The sequence below is a fragment of the Anas acuta genome, chromosome 1 (assembly GCF_963932015.1).
Source record: "Anas acuta chromosome 1, bAnaAcu1.1, whole genome shotgun sequence".
In the NCBI taxonomy this organism is placed as follows: domain Eukaryota; kingdom Metazoa; phylum Chordata; class Aves; order Anseriformes; family Anatidae; genus Anas; species Anas acuta.
In genome coordinates, this window is record NC_088979.1 from 144,287,980 (window position 1) to 144,307,689 (window position 19,710).

The following is a 19,710-nucleotide window of genomic DNA, read 5'->3' on the forward strand; positions in this document are numbered from 1 at the left end:
AATCATCTGTCACCAAACACACACTCATTAAAGTCACTGTTAAAGTGAAACAGCTAAGCATGACATGGCTGGGAATAAGGTTTAACTGTTGCTTATCTGACAGAATAATTAAAAATAGTAATAATAATAATTCCAGACTTCTTATACAGACTCCTTAAGGCCACCACTGTGTCAATTACACCAGATACTAAAACAAACTCCCTTATATGAATGACAAGTTTGGCAAATTCGGGGCAGACAGTTTTCGGCATTCCCAAATCAAAGAGCCATTTTCTGCTACAACCATTTCTGGTAGATTACTTCCTACAGATTCTTACTCTTCCTACTCTTTCTGAATTTACAAAGATAAATATTTCTGTGACATGCAACACTTATAGCTGACAGGAAATTAGTACAGCAGAGGCAGACCACTAATAATATTAGGAATTAATTAAAGGAAATTCAGAAGTCTTCTACAGTTGCGACAACCAAATGATGACACCACATTTCTGTGTATTAGTTTATTTAATTCTTTATCTAAGAGCAAGTAAATTATGTTGATACAATTGGTAAACATATACATTCGCTAGAGCCTCTCACAATCCCACAGAGCTAAGAGAAACATTGAAGGATATTACAGGATTAATGCTTTCATTCTACAATATGGATATATGGCTTTCATACAAGTTTAAAAAAATGAAAAGGTAACAGACTACTAGCTTACAAAATCAATATACAAACTGAAAATAAAACGGAAATTGAACAGGGTAAAGAATGTAACCCATGAAAAGATACTATATAGCACTGGTTTAATAGATATATACAGAATTAGAAATCCATTGAACACAATATTCAGGCTTTAATGTTATTTTGACTTCCATTTCTTCTTTTCTTTAACACCTAAACTACAAGTGTCAAGAGAATTCCTCTTTATGTTGCTTTGTTGTCATTGTTGTTGTTTTGTTGTCTGTTTTTGTTTTGTTTCATTTTTTACTTTTCCTCACTTTTTCTTTGCAGAGAAGAAGCCTTTTTCTGTCTGGGTTTCTACTTAACCCAATCAGTTCTTCCACTTCAACACTTTGAATAAAGCCCTTCCATGTACTTGGTGTGACAGAAAAGAATGTCACCTTTATACTATGTCTTATTGGCCATTTCATTGGTGTGTGTTTTGCATTTTCCTTCAACACAGCCATCCTTAAATTCCTTAATATCCTTAAATTGAGGAGGGAAGATAAATGGCTCTTCAGCCTATATACTACCCTTGTATTAAAATAATAACAATAATAATAACACAGGCCAAAAGCTTTTTCACTTCTTTAGCTTTAAAATACGTCAGCATGACTTGTGAGAGACCTTTTGAGCTATGGGTACCTTTTTTTTAATAGCTTTGCTTTTCCATATATGGACATATATATATAAATATATGCAGTATGTATGCATGTATATTTAGAGAGCTGCTGTATCTGATTGTGACAAGCTGATGAGGCGGTTCCAAGCTCACAGCACCAGCAGTTCTTAGCCTGCATCTGCTACAAATCCCCTCAGCAACCACAAGAGTCTCTGGACTACTCGAGGCATTTTCTTCAGGTGTAAAAACCTAGATGTGCCACATAATTATAACATGGGAAGCATAATGACTCACCCATTGAGAGAAGTTAGTGTCACGTTGCCAGGCTGATTATGATGAGGGAATTCAAACAGTGTAATTAATTAAATGAAGTTGGCTAGGATAAGACAGTCCAGAAGAGGCTATCCATTTTCCTAGCTGTATATCCCAGAATTCAAGCTGAAGCTTTTGTACAGTCTTTAACTTTGAATGACTTTCCAAAATGGGCACACTTGGAGAGCCTCTGTTTTGTGTCATCTGTAAAACCATATATTGGACCCATGATTTCAGTTTTGTTGTGTTTTTAGATAACTACTGATTTTTCAGCCAACAGGGACCTAGGAAATATAGCTGAGGTCCCATGTTTTCCTTGACATATCTCACTTCTGCTCAGGTCAGAGTGATGGGGCCTCAAGGCAGACTGCCATTTTTGAAGAGACACAGAAGAGGAACACTAGGAGAATGATTAGCCTTTACCATTTACTTTGATTTCAAAAGCACATGAAATTTTCTGCTACTATTAACAGCACTATCTAGACCTTCTCCAAGTTCAGTCACCCATGGGGAGGAACAGGGTCTTTCCATGCCCTACTTCGCTCATACAATTCTCACTATTTTTGAAGCTCTATGTGCCTTGTCTCTTCCCTTTAACCTGAAGGTAAAGAGAATTCAGTGGGAGAGGACGCAACGTCTTGCTCTGTTTATCTGGCTAAGGGGTTCTTCTGTTTGAGGGTAGCTATTCTTTCATTACTGTCTACTCTTCCATCATATAGGACTCATTTCTTTTCTCTAGGAAGCCTCACCCAGGTTGAGCTATGACAGAGGTTTTACCAGCAAGCCACCTCTGACTGAACCCAGAGAATCAATAGCTTATTCTTACATTTCTTTGTCCATTGTTGTCTTCTGATGAACAAGTTACATTCTGTCATTTATTTTTAATGTTAGAAGGACACAATAAAAGGTACCTAATAGTAGGGGCTTGCTGAGGCTGTTTTACAAGCCAGCAAGTAGTGGAGAATATACCCTCCTAGCATGAGAAGGATCAAAAATGTATGCAGAAGTTTGGGCGGGAGGTAGATTGCCTTAGCAAAATCGATGGAAAAAACTACAAACACTATCAAAATTAGATGTGAGTAGTAAAGCAGACAACAGGTATAGTCTGTCCCCCTAGAGGAAGAACACAAAAGTTCAGAGAAGATGCTGTCCTATAGAGTTCAAAAAGATTGCATAAGACATGCCTACCCTCGTTCATATACTGTTTCCCCTTACCGTAAGAATCTGGGGGATGTGACAAAGGATATTGTGTCATATCAGAATGGTGTACCTGAACAATATTTTGCTTTAGAAATGTGGAAGGGTTACATTGCTAATGTAGTTGCTGGCCAATTTCAGCAGCATCTGAGTTCAGAAAATATATTCATAAATTCAAAAAAAAAAAAAAAAAAGATTCCCAGTCTGAAAGAAAGCCAGGTTGCCTCCTGGTGGACAAATTCTTTTGAGGATGGAGTGGGAACTCTTCTGTATTTTCAGTAACATTCCACTATTGCCCAGTTTGCATTAAGGCACAAACCAAGTAAAGCATAAAAACAAATGTGCCACTCGGTAATCCTGCCTTCTCTACTCAAAGAAGCAAGTGAAAGAAGTTTACATAAAATGTTCCTTACCTAGTACATGTCTCTTCTTGACATGGGCCCTACATGGCCTGTTGGTATGTATTTATAATTATTACACTTTTATTTCTCCTTATTGAAAAAAAAATATATCCGTTTTGAAAATTTCTCCCTTTTGAAAACTTCTATCTTTGAAAAAATTATACAGTTCAGAATGTTGTTATGGAATTAGAAGATAAGAACTGATAAGTTTGCTTTCCCTTTCTAGAACCATAATACGTACCTTATGCTATAGTCTTCCTGCGCTTCATAATCTCTTAAATATGCCAGGCTAACAGGCAACGATTCTCTTCCAATATGGGCACTTCTGTCAGGCGACATATCAAAGTGAGAAAATCCCCCAGTCCTCAAGTACTGATTTAAATCAAGATATAGACAGGTCTAATTGCTTGGAAGCATGGTTCAGTCTACTCAGAAGAAGGAAATGGAGCTAAATCCAAATCCCCCTCAATCTAATCTTGCTGGATTCCAGGATGTGGATGCAGATTCATCCTTAGATAATGTTCAGCAACTCACTACTTTCTTTTCTGAGCATTTAGATCTTCTAGAAAAAGGCTGTAATTTAGGGGATTTTTATCATCTCCTCATACCATACTATAGCTGTAGCAAATGAGAATGGAAATCACTTTGTGAGTGGGACATTCCTGAAATGAGTTTCCGTCAGTTCAGCTAGTGCCTTATGGATGAGGAGGGCAGAACACATATCTCATCTGAAGTAGCCAACCCCACAGCCCTGTCTCATAAGCTTGCCTTCCAGAGGGTGAAGGATAGAGGATTAGAAAACAAATAAGGAGAAAATTCATAATAACTCTGGTAGAAACTGAGCAAGATAGGGCTGGAAGAGGTTTTGTTCAGATATTTGCCTCTTTCTTTCTTAATAATGTCACTAGTGAAGCAATTACACCTGTTCTCCTAGGTAGCTGGTGCCTTCTTAAAGAATTGAATTGACTCGCCTCTTCTTTTGAACCTTACTTGATGTTTTACCATCAAATACTTTTATCATTGCCTTCATAGAATAAGTTCCCACAGACCATTTTCTGCTGGAAATTTTCTTCATTGTTTGTAAAGTGTGGCATATACAAATACAATTATTATTAACAATATGCCAATATAGATCCAACCATATGTGGCTGAGTAGTACAAAGAAGTGCTCTATTTCACACCCTTTGCTCACAGGACCACTGTACTTTCTGCTGGTCCTAACATGGCATTTGGTTTGCTTGTTTGTTTCTGTAAACTCTCTCCATGGAATACCTATACCACCACCACAATGGGATCTTGACTAGCCTCCTTCAAAAACTATTAGGAATGTTCCTTTAAAAATCCAGATGAGCAGTTATTATTAAGGGCCATAAGATAACACAGGAATCAGGGGAATTTATTTTCTTTTTACTCACAGAGGTGGAAATCAGAAGTCATATCTAAAGTTTCCTAAAGGAGAGTCAAACTGTTGGTCTCAGCATCATTCCCAACTCCTGCCAACTCCCTGTGAAACATGGACTAGATTAACTGGTGTAGGACAATGGTGCAACAGTGTCTACACTCAAAGCTGAACCACTTTAAGTGAACTGAACTGATGCAGCATGTAGACAGACAAACCTTTGGTGAGTGAGAAAGCTTCTTCCTCTGTTTGCTTTCAATCAGATCTACCAATGCATTAGTTTAAATATGAGGCACAAGCACTGGCAGATTTGATTAGACCATGAAAAAAAAAAATAGCACCCAGAACCACCCAAATAAAAGCCTTTATGAATGGCAACTTGCATTTTTGGGTTTGGTCATTGCGTGTCCACAACATTTGGGACATTTTTAATTACACCACTGTCTCAGGTATGTCTAATAGTATCGTCAAAATAACAAGGACATCAACAAAGACTGCAAAACACACCCAAGGAGTCTGAGAAATACTTGTGTGACTAGTCTATCTTGAGCTATGCGCAGCCTTGGTTAGCTGGCTTCAAAAGGGTTTGGGAATGTCCAGAAGGACTTGCCTCACTGCAAGTTGAGATTGGCCATAGTCCTCATGTTAAAAAAAAAAAAAAAAAAAAAGTCAAAAGTCAAGCTCTGCTTTTTTTTATTTTTTGCTTAGAAAAGGGAAGTGAGAAGTTAGTCTGGAAAACGACTCTGCATTTCTACAAGCTAATTCTGAAAGAGCAGAGTGATTTACCCAGATGAATAGATGAATGCACCATGATGCAGCTTCACTGAAGTCAGCGGGTATCTGCAGGAATACAAGGGAGACTACAGGAGATTTCCTGTTGACCAGCAGGCAGGGCTGGAGTCTACATAAATGATGAAGCTTACTTCTTAGAGTTGAAATTTAAGATTTATAATTTAAAAGCAAAGATTTAAAAAAGAATTTGGGCACTGAAATCCTATATATTTCCTCTAAAATATCTGGTCTGAAGGTTGTTTGGTTTGTAAGACAACCCTTTACCTGGGGATATACAACCCTTTGCCAGATATTTTTTCGACTTTGTCATTTCTGTCAGGACTCATTGTCATTTGAGATAGGTAAAAATCAAACTGAAAAACAGCAGGTTGTAAGTTTTCTTTTTTTTTTTTTCCCTGCCAAGTTTTCTTAAAAAAAAAATAATAAATAAATAAAGTACAGAACTATTTTTATTATGGCTGAGATTTCCCCAAGGTCTTTTTGCTTATATAAAAATGGAAGAAAGCAAAAGGTACTATGTTGACATATTCCTTCTGTTTTACTAGTAGAGAAATAAAAATTAATTTCATTCCTATTGGTTTCAAGTCTCACAAATTGTCCCTTTTTTGGTAAAAAATATAATCCATCTCAGTTTTCAAACTGAGTTTTTAAAGTTTCTGTCACTTTCCAGCAGACATACTTTCTATTTTTCAACCAACTATAGCTAAAATCAACAGGAAGATTCCTATGAATGCAAAAGGGAGCAGGGTCAGGCAGAATCACAACAATTTCAACTAGATTTCTGTGAAAAAGATATTCTCCTCTCTCACAAAATAAACAAACAAAAATCATTTTTCTGCTTTTGCAGGTAAAACAGTGGATATTACCATCCACCAGTGTTGATACGGTGTTTTTTTAAAAAAAAAAAAAAAAAGTATTTTGCAATTTGAAAAATCACTGCTACAAAATTCAGGACTCTGTTATATCCAACCACTAAAAGATTTTAGATTTTTTTACTGTCATCAACCAAAATAAGGCCAAGGATAGAGGAGTGTTACTAGTTTTAACACAGAGATGGTGACAGTTTGGAAGGAGCATCACCACATGTAGAAGAAAAATCTTTGCCTGCAAGCACTCAACAAAATGCCCCTAACATTTCCCCAAATGAATAACTTCACACAGCTATCCAGAAATAACAAGAATTAAGAAACAAAATCTGTTTTTCTTTCAGACACATGGTCCCAATCTTAAATAAAACCGCATCCAGACGAACTCCTATGTCCACACAGGGCACCACTGGCTTCAGCAGGGTTTTACACAGGTTCAGGTTCTGCTTGCATGGAGTAATTACAAGACTGAGACTTGAGAAAAAAAAAATGTTTTAAAAAACCTCTACATTGTTCTATATATAATAGACAGTTTTCTAAATGAGTTTGGAGTCCTTTATTACAGGCCTCTAAAAATTGTTGTTAGGGTTATACATTAAAAATACTAAAGTAATAAAAAAAATGATTTTTTTTTTCTGTTTGCTCATTTTCTTCTATTGTACCATTAAGCTATAAATAATTTTAGAATAAAATGCCTAGTTATAAATGAAACCGTTAACTGAACGTGTTTGCTGATGTCCCTTTCTCACATTGCCCAAGTTGGCTCCATTAATCCAGCATCTTCTCTTGTTTCTTGCCTTCCTTTTTCTTCTTCTTTGATTCTGTAAAGATAACAATAACCACAAAAAAATATCAACAACCAATACCCCTGAAATTACTGCTTACTTTCTCTATGCACATAAGAACTAATTTTGTTTCCTTATTCTGAATAGGGGAAGGGGAAACTGAAGGAAAAAGAAAAATAAAAGGAACGATCAGGGACCTAAAGATGGAAAGGGGGTGCACGTCCAGTTCAGATCCCTTCCTATCTGAGCAGCTGACCCTGTTTGGCATGCAAAGCATTGTCTCAGGAACTTGCTTCAAAAATAAGAAAACAGCAGGCAGCTCCTGGAGAAACCGGGTCATGGCTCAGCGGAGAGCTGGAAGAAAGCTTTGCACACACTACCCACACACATTCCCCTCCCTTACTTCCTTTCTGTTTCATTGTTTGTCTTTGGCTTTCCCTGAAAATGAGAGCACTCCAGATCATGGTGAGAAAGCTCACTTGTTTCTTCAGCTTCTCCATTGCCAACAGTTCCCTTTTTGTCTGGGACAAACACCTACATACACTCGAGAGGCAGCTGAGGTTTGGCCTGGAGTCATTCAAGCACGGTCTGTCCATCCAGTTATTACTGATAGGATAGGGATGAGAAGAGGGAGAATGTGTTGCTCTGACTAATTTGGGGTCAGTAAGGGAACAATGTGAAGCTACAAATGAAAGCATATGTATTATACCACTGTCTGCAGTAAATTCCCCCATGGTGTCAGGTAGCGTGTGTTCTATGGGTAGAGGAAACTGACAGAGGGGCCTAAAAACTAAATATGGAATTAAGGGGATGAGATATTCTTATCACATGTAACCTTGTAATGGGGGAAATAACTCTCACTGGGAGCACGAACAAATCCTCACAGATACCACTGTGAAATACAGCAAAAAAGTTACTGAAAAGAGACAGGAACAGGTTTTGTGAAGTATCTTGCCTGGAAATAAAACAGTAAGCAGTAGACTCATGTTTGCCTTAACCTAGATTTCACTGATATGCACTTCCCTCCTTTGAATACTGCCTCTATTTCTTCCTTGTCAGAAAGTACAAAAAAAAAAAAAAAAAAAAATCTCTGGATCTCAAGTTAAACAATGAATATCACAGAGAATGTAAAAGATGAGCACTTGGGCCTTAAGGTGGTCTTTTTCTTCAAAAATATTATTTTTTTATTATTTTTTCTTTGGCCAGTTCAGGTAATATAGTTAAAAAACCATCACTTATGGCAAAACCAGCTTACTTGGATTAAAGCCAGGGGAGCTTTGTTGACATCCTTCAGCTATGCATAGGGCCACAGTACCTTCAGGAGAAAGTAGACTTAGGACCTCTGATTTCTTTGACTGTTGCTTTTCCTATCCATTAATTTTTCAAAGCAACATTTTTTCTTCAGCTTTTTCAACAAGACAAGAATTCTGAATAATCTTTTCATTGATGTGAAATAAATTACTGGTTTCATTTTTCTAGCCACATAATCAGTTCTAAAGTCTCATTCCCTTAAAAACTTTTTTTTTAAAAAAAAACATTGAAAGAGGTAATGATTTAAAACAATAAGCAATTGTTTTCAGTTTGAAAATGTGAAAACTTTTTTTTTTTTTTTAAATTACTACTATTTTTCCTCTGTCTTTTTATACGTGTCAGTGTGTGTGTATGTGTATGCCTGTGGCCTAGAGAAATTCACAGTATCTGGAACTATTTTCCAAACTGTCATTCCAAAATGTCATTTTTCATTAAGTTAATATAGAATTTGCTTTCAGCTAAAGCTTCCCCCACACACACTATTTCTCTGTCTTCTCTCTTATCCTCTTTTACTCATGTCTTTCTCTTCCTCTCATTTTCCCACTGTATCACTGACCCTCCTGAACTCTGTATTTATTGGTCTCTCTCCCTTTCTTGACTCAGAAATAGCAAGATTTTATCAATCAGACCAGCGATGGAATTTGCTGGTCTGTAATTTGTAATATCTATTCAATCTCACCACAAACAAAAATTCACTCTGCAGACTTCAACTATATTTACTAAAAGCAAAGCAGACATGTAACTGTGGGCTGACCACTCTACCAAAGAGTATGTGCAGTTCGTGTTTGGGGTGAAGTCACTTATTATCAGGAGAAGTTTTTATTCAGGAGTCATTGTGTGGCCACATCAGATCCCCATCATCAAAAACTATCTGCCTTGCACTTGGCTTGAGTTACCAGACAACCTACTATTTATTCATTTGCACTTGAGCCCCTTGTGTCTGTATTTGCCTCTATTAGCCTCTCAGTAAAAGGGAAAAAGCTAAATCCTCCCCATTGGCCACCTTGTGATAACCTGCATGTCATCCAAACCTCCAAACCTGTCTACCTACACAGACAAGGGATTCTGCTTCATGCCTCAGGAGAACAAAAGGCTCCTGCCAGGGATTTAATTCCTCTCACACCACCAGAGCTTAATCTTTTGGATGGGTATGCTGTATTGATGAAAAGCACATTTACTCCATGAAACCACATGCACCCTCAGAGCTGTGGCAAATATATATATATATATATATATATATATATATATGAGGTTTCTACTCCATATGTGAAGATTACCTGCATTAAATCCACCTTAGCACAGATTGGATGTAAGTCTTTCAGCTCAGCCATTTCCTCTTAATATGAACCCAGCCTGCCATCAGAGTCTGCAGTAACCCATGAAGCTGTGCCCACTGGAAATAGCTTTTATGACGGGGAACCCTCTGTGCTGCTTTCCACATCTCACTGGCACAGCAAAGCAGCTTGATCACGCTGATGCTCAGTTTCAAGGCAGAAGGAAGCAACATGGTGAGTGGCAGCTACCTTGAGCAGAATGCTGCCATGAGCAAGCACCCTGCGGCAACAGCAGCCTCCTGCACCTCACCTAGCTGATTAATGCAATGCTTGCAAAGACAGAGCTGTGCATCAGCTGTGTGTTGGCTACCGGGAATGTATTTGCCCAGACAGGTACTACCAAGAATATCTAGAGTCACCATGGTGAGATGATCCAAATAGATAAAATCCAGAACATGCAAAATTTTAAATCTGAAATCTGATCTGAATTCTCATTGCACTAGCTGCTTTAAAACTAGGTGGCTTCATATTTTCAATACTGAGTCAGACATTGATTGGAGGTATATACACAGTGGAGTTAAGGACCCAGAAAGGAGGGAACAAGGCAGAAAGCAGGATCGCTTCCCTACCTGCTCAGCAGGACTAGGTGCCTAACTGTTACAGATTTATCCTGGAGGCCACATCTGGTTCACAGGCCACAAACTGGAACATCTTGATATAAAACCTTATCAAAGGTGAGTGAATAACTTTGATATTTACACTCAAATCCATTAAGGGCCTTATCAAAGCTAGTTATCCCATGGACACTGATACCAGGGTCAGCACTGAGCTGGGAGTGGGCGTTTTCTCTCCCTGTCTCTCAACACGAGGTAAGTAGGCTGTGCAGTGGAGGGAAAGGGCATGGGTAGCTCTTTGCCTACTCCTCTGAGCGCACCAGGCATTAGTGCTCCAGCCAAACTGTCCTTCCACCTCAGCATACAGCCACATTGAGGAAAGCAGCAGCAGGAGTTGGGTATGTCTTCTCCACTCTGCACCAAGCTTGTTTCACATCAAGGAAATATTTAGCTTTACCATCCCTGTACATCCTTGCAGCAAAACAAAAGATGAGGAGAGCGAGCTATGAATGGTCCAGAATATTAATGAGGATGGCAAAACAGTCCTCAGTTTTTGTGCCCGTTTTACAGTATATGCTTTCTGCTGTCCCTCCCCCTTCCCTCTTAGCCCGCAGTGTGAGAGCTCTTGCACAGCAGGAAGCCAGAATCCTGGATCAGGGCACATGCAAAGAGCTAACTCAGAACACCTTGCCGTTCCTGCAGAGAGCAGCATCCAAGCAGTGCACAGACATCTTGCTCCCCGCCCCCGGAGCCCAGAGCACTTCCAGTGAGATAAAAACACCCATGTGGCGTTGTACAAATAGCCCTGCGAGAGCAAACTGTGTTGATGTACACACACTTGATTTTCTAATCATTCAACAACCTGAATAACCCTATGAATAACCTAAGAACTATTCACAGGATTAAAAACTGCACAGTTGTGGATTAGCACTGGGCACACTTCTGTCTGCTTATACTGTCTACCAATAACAAAAATCCAGTGAATTTAAGTTGAGGACCCTACCAAGTAAATAAATTAATTTAATATGCCCAGCTTTTCATATGCAATTTATAATGGCAGCAGTTCTCCTTAAATAGTCATCTTTATTCTGGAGCCTTATTCTTACTATGCAAGCAATAAAGGAAAGTAATTACATCAAACAGAAGCCATGTAAGATTTGAAGCCCCTCTTAATGCATAAGGCACAAAAGTGAAGTAACTGCATTTTAATGGACTACAAGCTTTAAAAGCGAAGACTTGCAGGTATTTATTTTCATTTGTTTAGGAGAAGGTAACAATTCACTCATGGCATTGCTGAACTCGTATACGCAAAAGTCAAGCAGTGTCTCCAAAAGCTATAAAAAAAATAAAGCATTCAGAATAGCAAAAGCTGTGCTGACAGAGGGTTAGAGCTATGCATTTCAACACCAGGTGTTCAAGACAGTTTTGTCAGGAAGCAGTGCTCAGTTCCACTCAGTACAGAGGAAGGCAGGTTTCCTAAAGAGCTCTCTGCTTCTTACTGCGGCAAGTTTCCTGAAGCACCTAGTTACTATGGTGGTAGTTAATGGATACAGGACACTTCTGAATTTTATGGGTAAAATGCCAGCCTCCATAGAAGAAAGAGGACTTGATTTTGACAAAGCAAAATATTTTATTCCTTGGTTAAAAATATTCACCCAAAAAGGCTGTACCCTGCTCTCTAAGAACAAGAACAGTACTATCTTGTGATTTCCATGATTGCGGAACAAATCTATTGATTCTGAAATATCCTTTAAATATGTTATTTCTTCTATTTCTACATGAAGACAGCCTTTTATGGTCATCTAGTTTCTTGTACTTATATAAAGCATTTATTTATTCCAAATCAGTTTAAGAAGTAAAAAAATATTGCAATAGCAATTTTGTTCCAAAATGAATTATTAAAGAGCTCTTTGAACAACACCCAGTTGCACTGGATGGAAACAAAAGTAATATTCCACTAGCTACAAAGCCATAGAAGGCAACTCTCCAATGAATCAATGACCTTGATGTGTTTTTACTTCATTAATGTATTAGAATTGATTATATCCTCCACAAGTAAGCTCTGTGTTTAATCACTGTCTCTTGTTGTCCTTAAGTGTTTCTCGATTTCTCTACTCCTTCAGTCACTCTTCTCCAAGCAGGTTTTGTTCTGTGTCTCACTTTGCTAAACTTCTGTTTGGGATAGCCTTGAATTTGTTCCCAGCTAAACACTGCATTCACCCAATTCAACCTAAAGGATGAACATATGTTAGGAAGGTGTTCTGCTGTGTGTGTTATCAATGGGGAAACAGCTAGATTCATGCCTGTAACAAACACTAATGTATCTGACAAATAAATGGACAAAGGAGCCACTTGTGGAAAAGGTTCTCTAATTTCTTTCTTATTGGTATGGCAGGAAGAAATAAATGCAGGGAAAAATTAATCCAATTTATTCTAAAACCATCTATGAAGTTCTAAAATTCTCTGAGGCAGAAGCCATCATTTGAACCTGTCATCTGAAGGTAAGACTTAAACGTCGTTAGGTTTAGAATTCTAACTTCAAACTAGTCAGGTATTACAGGATATTTTTTTTCTAAAGATGTAATTTGTTGAAATTTGTGAGAAAAAAAAATAAATAAATCAAGACTGCCTACACACAGACACACAAAAAACAAAAGAGATTTATGCATCTTCTGATTTTGCTAGATGTCCTATTTGTCCAGTGACAAGAATTAGGAAAGTTCTTCTCATTTTATTTTATCGTGGTTCATATGTGTTGAATATATTAGAACCTTAAGAGTAAGTAAGTTAAACCTTTCACACAATGTCTGTTTTGCACTTGGAAACCGCTGAAACGGTCTGGTTAATTGGAAAGTGTTTTCCAGAAGAAGCTAACTTTGCTCTTCTGTTTTCTTCTTCTTTTCATCTATATCTGGCATGTTTGCACTGATTATTCTTCAAGGAATGAACATTCTTACTGCTCTTTGTCATGTGCTGCGCTCAGCACAAGAAGGACCCCATCTCAGCTGGCTCTTCAGCTATCTGTCCCCGCTGTACACAAGATCCATCTTAATGCCAGTAAGGCAGATGCAGGAGTAGACTGACACATTCAGAGCTTACTGTCTACATTCACTTGTCTACAGGATACTGCTTAAAACAAAGTAATAATAATCCCTTTAAAGTTTGGCATTTACCTACATCCACAGAGAAGCAAAATGCTACATTGAGGCAGTTTCTATGCCAAACGTAGATCAGTAAATAGTTGTTTAGCAGACAATTATTTGTGGTTAACTGTGAATAGAAACCTAATTTTATTTAGCTCTTTTTTGAAAACCAGATGTGCACATTTCTTAGTTGTGCTTTCTGGATCTTCCCAGCCTGGGCATCTTCTCCATCTTCCCTCAGGGCATGGGACACAGACTTTGCTTTGGTCAGTGCTCCACAATGAAGAGCTGCCTGCAAAACTTTTGCACTAAGTACAGATAGAAGAACAGTTACAGAGAAGGTGATGTGGAAAACGAGATGGAGGGAGAAAGAAAGAAAGAAGGACAAAAATAAAGCTTGAAAGGAAAGGAAGTGGAGAAGTAGAAAAGGAAAGGACAGAAAAGAAGGAACAGAGCTTTCTCTCTGTTTCACTGCTGGGAACAGTAATGAGTGTAAACATTTGCTGATGGCATATCTTTTATCACAGTAAGTCCCACAGCTTCAGGCATTTTCACGGCTGAGGGGCAGCAACTACTGCCAAGGAGGCTGGATGCTGTTGCAAGCCAGGAAAGTGAGACAATGAGCATGTAAGAAAATTGGCACATAGTGGGCTGTTTAAACTTTCACCCCAAACGGTCTGCATTAAGAACCAAAAGAAACTCCAGCAGGCACAAAAGGGTTAAACAAGAACATTTGTCACATCTAGTTTTTCCATCTTCTGGAGCAGCACATTAAAAAGCATTTGAAATACAAACTAGGGGGTGAGAAAATATGGAGGTCTAGTTTTCCCATGAAGTTTCCCAGCTTTTTTCTTTTTGAAGTCACCTGTTAAAGCTGCAGAACAACTAGAAACTGAAAATTAAAAAAAAGAACTTAAAAATATTTCTCTTTCTCCTTTTCCTACAAGCATTTCTCGCTTCCTGGAAACAGGGCTGTGTGAATCAGATTGATGGTGTATCTGATCATAGAATCATAGAATATCCTGAGTTGGAAGGGACCCTTAACGATCATCAAGTCCAACTCTTGACACCGCACAGGTCTACCCAAAAGTTCAGACCATGTGACTAAGTGATGAAGCATTCAAATTATTTGTCCAAAAAGTCTAATTTTTCAAGGGTACAAAAGCAGTCTCAAGGGAAACTACAGTGGAAAGACTCCAAGAAACATAAGAAAATGGAAGCAGAAAAAACTCCATTAAATGACATCTAAACTTGATTAGGTTAGGGTTGCACTGGCAGCTTACTAACAGCTTGAGGCCAGTCCACACTCTAGCCAACATTGTGTTTTATTTTTCATATATGGCTTATTCTTGTTCTCACTTAAATTAATGAGAAAAATCATATTTCCTGATAATACTGCAACAGGGAGCCAAGTCACAGAGACACGTCTCAGACATTAAAGTTCCCACTGAGTTTTACTTCATCTTGAAATAACTAGCCATGTCCTCAAGACTATGAAGGAGCAGTGGGAAACACAATCAAGCACTTAGTACCCAGTCTCACCCCTCTGGACCACTGTTTCTCCTCTTGGTTTTCACATTTCTCAGCTCCATAAGGTATAAATTATTCATGTCAAAACTCACAATATTTATGCAGTGCTCAGTACAATGGCACCCTTTTTCAACTGGGGCCTCTGGGCACTCATGCAATACAAATAATCATGATGATAGCAACAATAATAACAGCCAACCATGTTGTTCCCACTGGGCATCCACTGCCAGTGTCTGCCCCGCAAAGCTCAGATCACTGTATTTCACTGCAGGCTCCTGGTCAGTGTCAGGGACCATTCTTGAATAAGCATCCCTCATCCTTCAGGGAAAGAGAAAAAAACTCCCTTTTTTGCCTTTCAGGGTTTTGTTTAACTATAACAGCTGTTTCCTAATACGAGAAAATCCCTCATTTTTATATCTAATTAGTTTGAGCACAGCCTATTGTTCTGCCTCCTGTAATACTAATTATTACACTAGCTGTGTGCCTGCATGACTAATGAGTTACATTAAAGACGGGGAGTTCTGCAACCTACAGAAGGAGGTACAGGAAGAGAGGGATTCCAAAACAGAAGACACCAGCATCTTTCAAACAAAACAAAGTCACAGTCCTAACAGGTCATTTCTTCTCCCCCACATCTCCTCCAGCTACCCTTCAGAAGCAGGCATCTCATTGCTGCAGGGAGGAAATTTGAGGGAGGGCACCACAGAAAAAGCAACCCAACCACCCACCTTGCAAAATGGGGTAGGCCATGAGTGCTTCCTTTTTGTCAGAGCAGCACCCAGCTTGTCTGAGTAACAAATATCTGCAATATCAGGTGAGCAATTAATTCAGACGTTATTGTCAGCTCCTTGCAACACATCAGCAGCCAAGTCATTCTGCCAAAGTGCAGACAGTCTGTCCCAGCAAAGCACTGTTATTAAGATGTCCTTTCTGCAGGTAGGAATCACGCCTGCAGTGCTCAGAAACCACATGTTGCATTCTGCTTCTAGCACCAAAGTAAGGACAGGGATAAACCACTCACTAACAAAAGCCCAGCTCCACACTTTGACAGCAAGCTCCCTTAAGAAGACACATGGCAAGTTAATGTCAAACACTGTCATAAACCCACTGAGATTATAACATCAACATCAAAGACCCTAGCTGAAGACCATAGTTCAGACACCTTGAAGTGAATTGTCACATTCTGATAATTGCAGACTGGGACAAAGGGAACAGCAGTGAGACCTAATAGTGAGAGCAGGGAGCAAAGGGTCAACAGCTCCTAGCTGAGCAGCTGGACCTGCCAGTGATACTGTACTACCCTGGAAAATCATTTAGTCTTTCTGACTTTCAGTTATTACTTTTCTTGAAACACTTCCTCAGCTCCAGGGAGTGATAGGAGGATAACATAGTTGTAGTCTGTAAAGTTTCTTTGATAGAAGAAGCAATGTAGTACAGATTATTTATATTGAATTAACTCTTAAATAAAGCTCATCAAACAATGGGAAATTAGTAAAATCACAAAGTGCATTGTCTTTCCCCTAATGTAGGAACATGCACATTGTGCCAAAGACAGGAAACTGCACTGACACCTTGCTGGACTCTCAGATGCCACACCTGATCTGCATTACAGGAAAGAGATTACAGTCAATACTATCCACAGCAGCTCTTGCCTTCCAATGAGCAACCTTTCAAAAACAGTGTGCTGGAGAATGTGACCTTTGGGTGCAACCCCAATTATTCAAGACTGTGGCATAAGTAGTGTTAATATTTGTCAGCTGTAGTTGGAATTATTTTCCTAAGTGTCAAAGGCTGATCTGAGCCAGAATTAAGAAACTCACAAATCAGATACACTGTAAATTGATAAAGACTTGTGAAGGGAGATATACTGAGAACTAAATACATCTGGGTGAGAAAGTTATCAGAGAATAAAGTAGCTGAAGGAAAAAATGAAGGGTACACAGCTGAAAGAGCAGGTAGACTGCTTATCCTATTTAGTTTCATCTTTATCAGAAGAATAAGTAGCTAAAAGTACAAGAATTACGGAGAGAGACAGGAAGAATGAGAGTGACAGAAAGACATAGTGAAAAAAGAAATAAAGCCTATCAGGCTACCTAGCTCAATAAAAATAAATTTCTCCTCTCTCAGCAGTAAAAGCAAAATGTTTCCTGAATCCTGACAATACCCCATTCTTTTACTTTCTGGCTGGCTGGAACCCAAACAATCATCAATCACATTTGGGTGGCTGTGAAGTAGGCCAGATGGAGTTTGTCGGAAGCATTTTCTGCTCTTCAGTGGAAGTTGGCCATCAGAGCAGCTGCTCAACAGAAGTGCCTGATTCTTTCACATCTGTCAAGATGGGTTAGGGAGACCTTGAACATCGCCGGCACTTCAGACAGTGATTAGAATATGCAATTGTGTGTGCTAAAGGAGAGGTGGCTGCCTCCAAGAGGATCCTGTGATAAAAATTATCCTTTGATCTTTTCCAGCCTTTGTGATGGATTTTCTCATGACCTCATTTGTGCACTAAATACACAAACCCTAGTGTCTGGGATACTGCTGTCACATCACTGACAATCTCTGTCAAAAACAGCATTCAAGAACATTCACCATTTTTTATCGTGTGATAACTGTATTTCAGCACAGCAGCCCAAGACCAATCTGAGAACACTTCAGCAAAACTAAGGAGAAAAGAGCTCAACAGCAATACAAATAAAATTCAGAGTCCTGATTCATCATCTGCTTTCTCCCTTAAGTCCTACATACAGCAAAGGTTCTCAAATAATTCTCCTATTCCAATCTCTAAGCTCCAAGACTAACCAATCCATACTTAGAGCGTCAGCTGTTCAGAAGGAAAACACCAATACGGAGCAACTACTAATAAGGAAAAAATACAAATGTTTAAAGAAAAATTATCCAGGAAGTAACATTAGTTTCCAAACTAATGAGAGTACTTAGTAAAGATTTTAAGTCCTTTCCATGAATGATGACTAATGATAAAACAAATCCATAAAAACTCCTAGATCACCAGTTTATCAGGCAGTCATTAATTCCTAAGGTTAATGATGATCTCCTGGCTTAGTTTATCAGAAGTTTTGCTGCAGAACGAAGTTCCTCAAAAAACAAACAAACAAACAAACAAAAAAAACTTAAATCAATAAATCTGCAAAATGCTAATCCTTAGGATTTTTCTGTAGATGCAATTTTCCTTTCTCTTAAGCACAGGTCAAATGCCCACAAAACAGCACTCATATTCCAAATTGAGTGAGATGAAGGAGATACAGGATTCATGCTACCAGCATAGGTTTCCTAGGTTCATGAGGTTGGAAGGTGGTTAAGCAACAGAAGAACAGCAGTTACAGGTGACATCAAATCATTTGTATTATTCTCAAAGAGCAGCGAAGGTGAGGAAGAACTTCAACCAAACTAAGGAAACGTGCCTGGTGAAATCTGAGACACAATACTGCATTGGGCAAGTCTACACGAAAAAAATCTGACTTACCCACTTAGATTCATTCTTGAGTTCTTAACTAATCGTATTTTTATTTTATTTCTTTTAAATAAGATTTGGGGAAAATTGTGAGGTCTCAGATAAAGATAGCTGCTCCACATGCAAGCTGTGATCAGAAGGAAAACATTAATTTACTTACTGAGCACAATGATGAACAACAAAAAGGAGTATTACAATGCTGTTTTCCTTTTCAATACAAATCTGTAGAGAACATGCTTGGAACACTTTGTACAGTCCAGTCATTTAATCTCAAATATAATTTAGTAATAATAAAAGGAATTTGGGCAAGTCCAGTAGAAAATATTCTTAGCATGGGCAAATTGTTCTACAATAAAATACTTAAGTCGGAGGCGCTGCCTTTAAAAACAGGCAAGTGACAGAAAGTAACAAGAGCCACAACTGATTGGAGAAGCTAAATGGGGACTTTTACTGACCCTATTTATATTAACAAATTAAAATGAAAAGTGATGTAATGAAGAGGCTACAAAAATGATCTAATAAAAGGAAAAAATCAGGGCATGGGAAAGAGGGCTAATCAGTAAAATTATTAAAACCCTTTTTCTGAATATACCGCTACTTTTCTGTGAAATATTCTTAGTTGGTTCACATCCAGTTTTCACACTCCCAAGCTACTGCTGTCGGAGATGTACTCAGTGATGCAGTTCTTGAAACTTACACCAGTCTGAAATGTAACAGTTTAGCAGTAGAACAGATTCCTTTAATCAATAGGACCCTCACTTACTATTCTGCTGCCAGCACTCACCAATGCTAGAGAGCCACTGCCTTTCTACTCTAGGCAATCGCAGTGGGAACTGAGAGCGGTTGAGCAGCATTTACAGATCTAGCTGCATATATATACAGACCTTACACAACACTACATCTCAGGAAACAGACCGCTGCTTCCAAATAATGTATTATATGTTTGTTTTTTGTTTTTTCTCTTGTAGTCTCGAGCCACTGATGTGAAGCTACGGGAGAAAAAGGAGCCTAATATGTATCTGTAGTTCATTTCAAGTGCTCAAACAATCTTACTTCTTGGTTCCAAAGAATTAAATATGGTCTATCCTAACTATAGATTGAATTTTCCTTTACCTAGATGTGGGTAGGGACTTATGTCCAGTCTGTAATTTCCTTCTCCGTGGGAAGAAAACTGACATACTCTACATGTCAGCACTCCAATTTTTAACTCAAAAATAAAGTTCAGTAGGGCACAACATTTCACACAGTATTCTTCTGCTTGACCTAACTTCTTATTCTAGTTCCTCCTAC

At 38.5% G+C, this 19,710-nt stretch overlaps 1 protein-coding gene across 2 annotated transcripts in view; it reads right to left on the reverse strand.

Moving 5' to 3' along the window:
• Nucleotides 1-485: 485 nt before the first annotated feature.
• PTN (pleiotrophin) overlaps nt 486-19,710 on the reverse strand; it is a 76,031-nt gene continuing 56,806 nt past the window's right edge. For both annotated transcript variants that reach the window (XM_068662759.1, XM_068662752.1), the window contains one exon: nt 486-7,115. In XM_068662759.1, the coding sequence (XP_068518860.1) occupies nt 7,063-7,115 (53 nt within the window). In that variant the 3' untranslated portion in view covers nt 486-7,062. The remainder of the gene's footprint in view (nt 7,116-19,710) is intronic.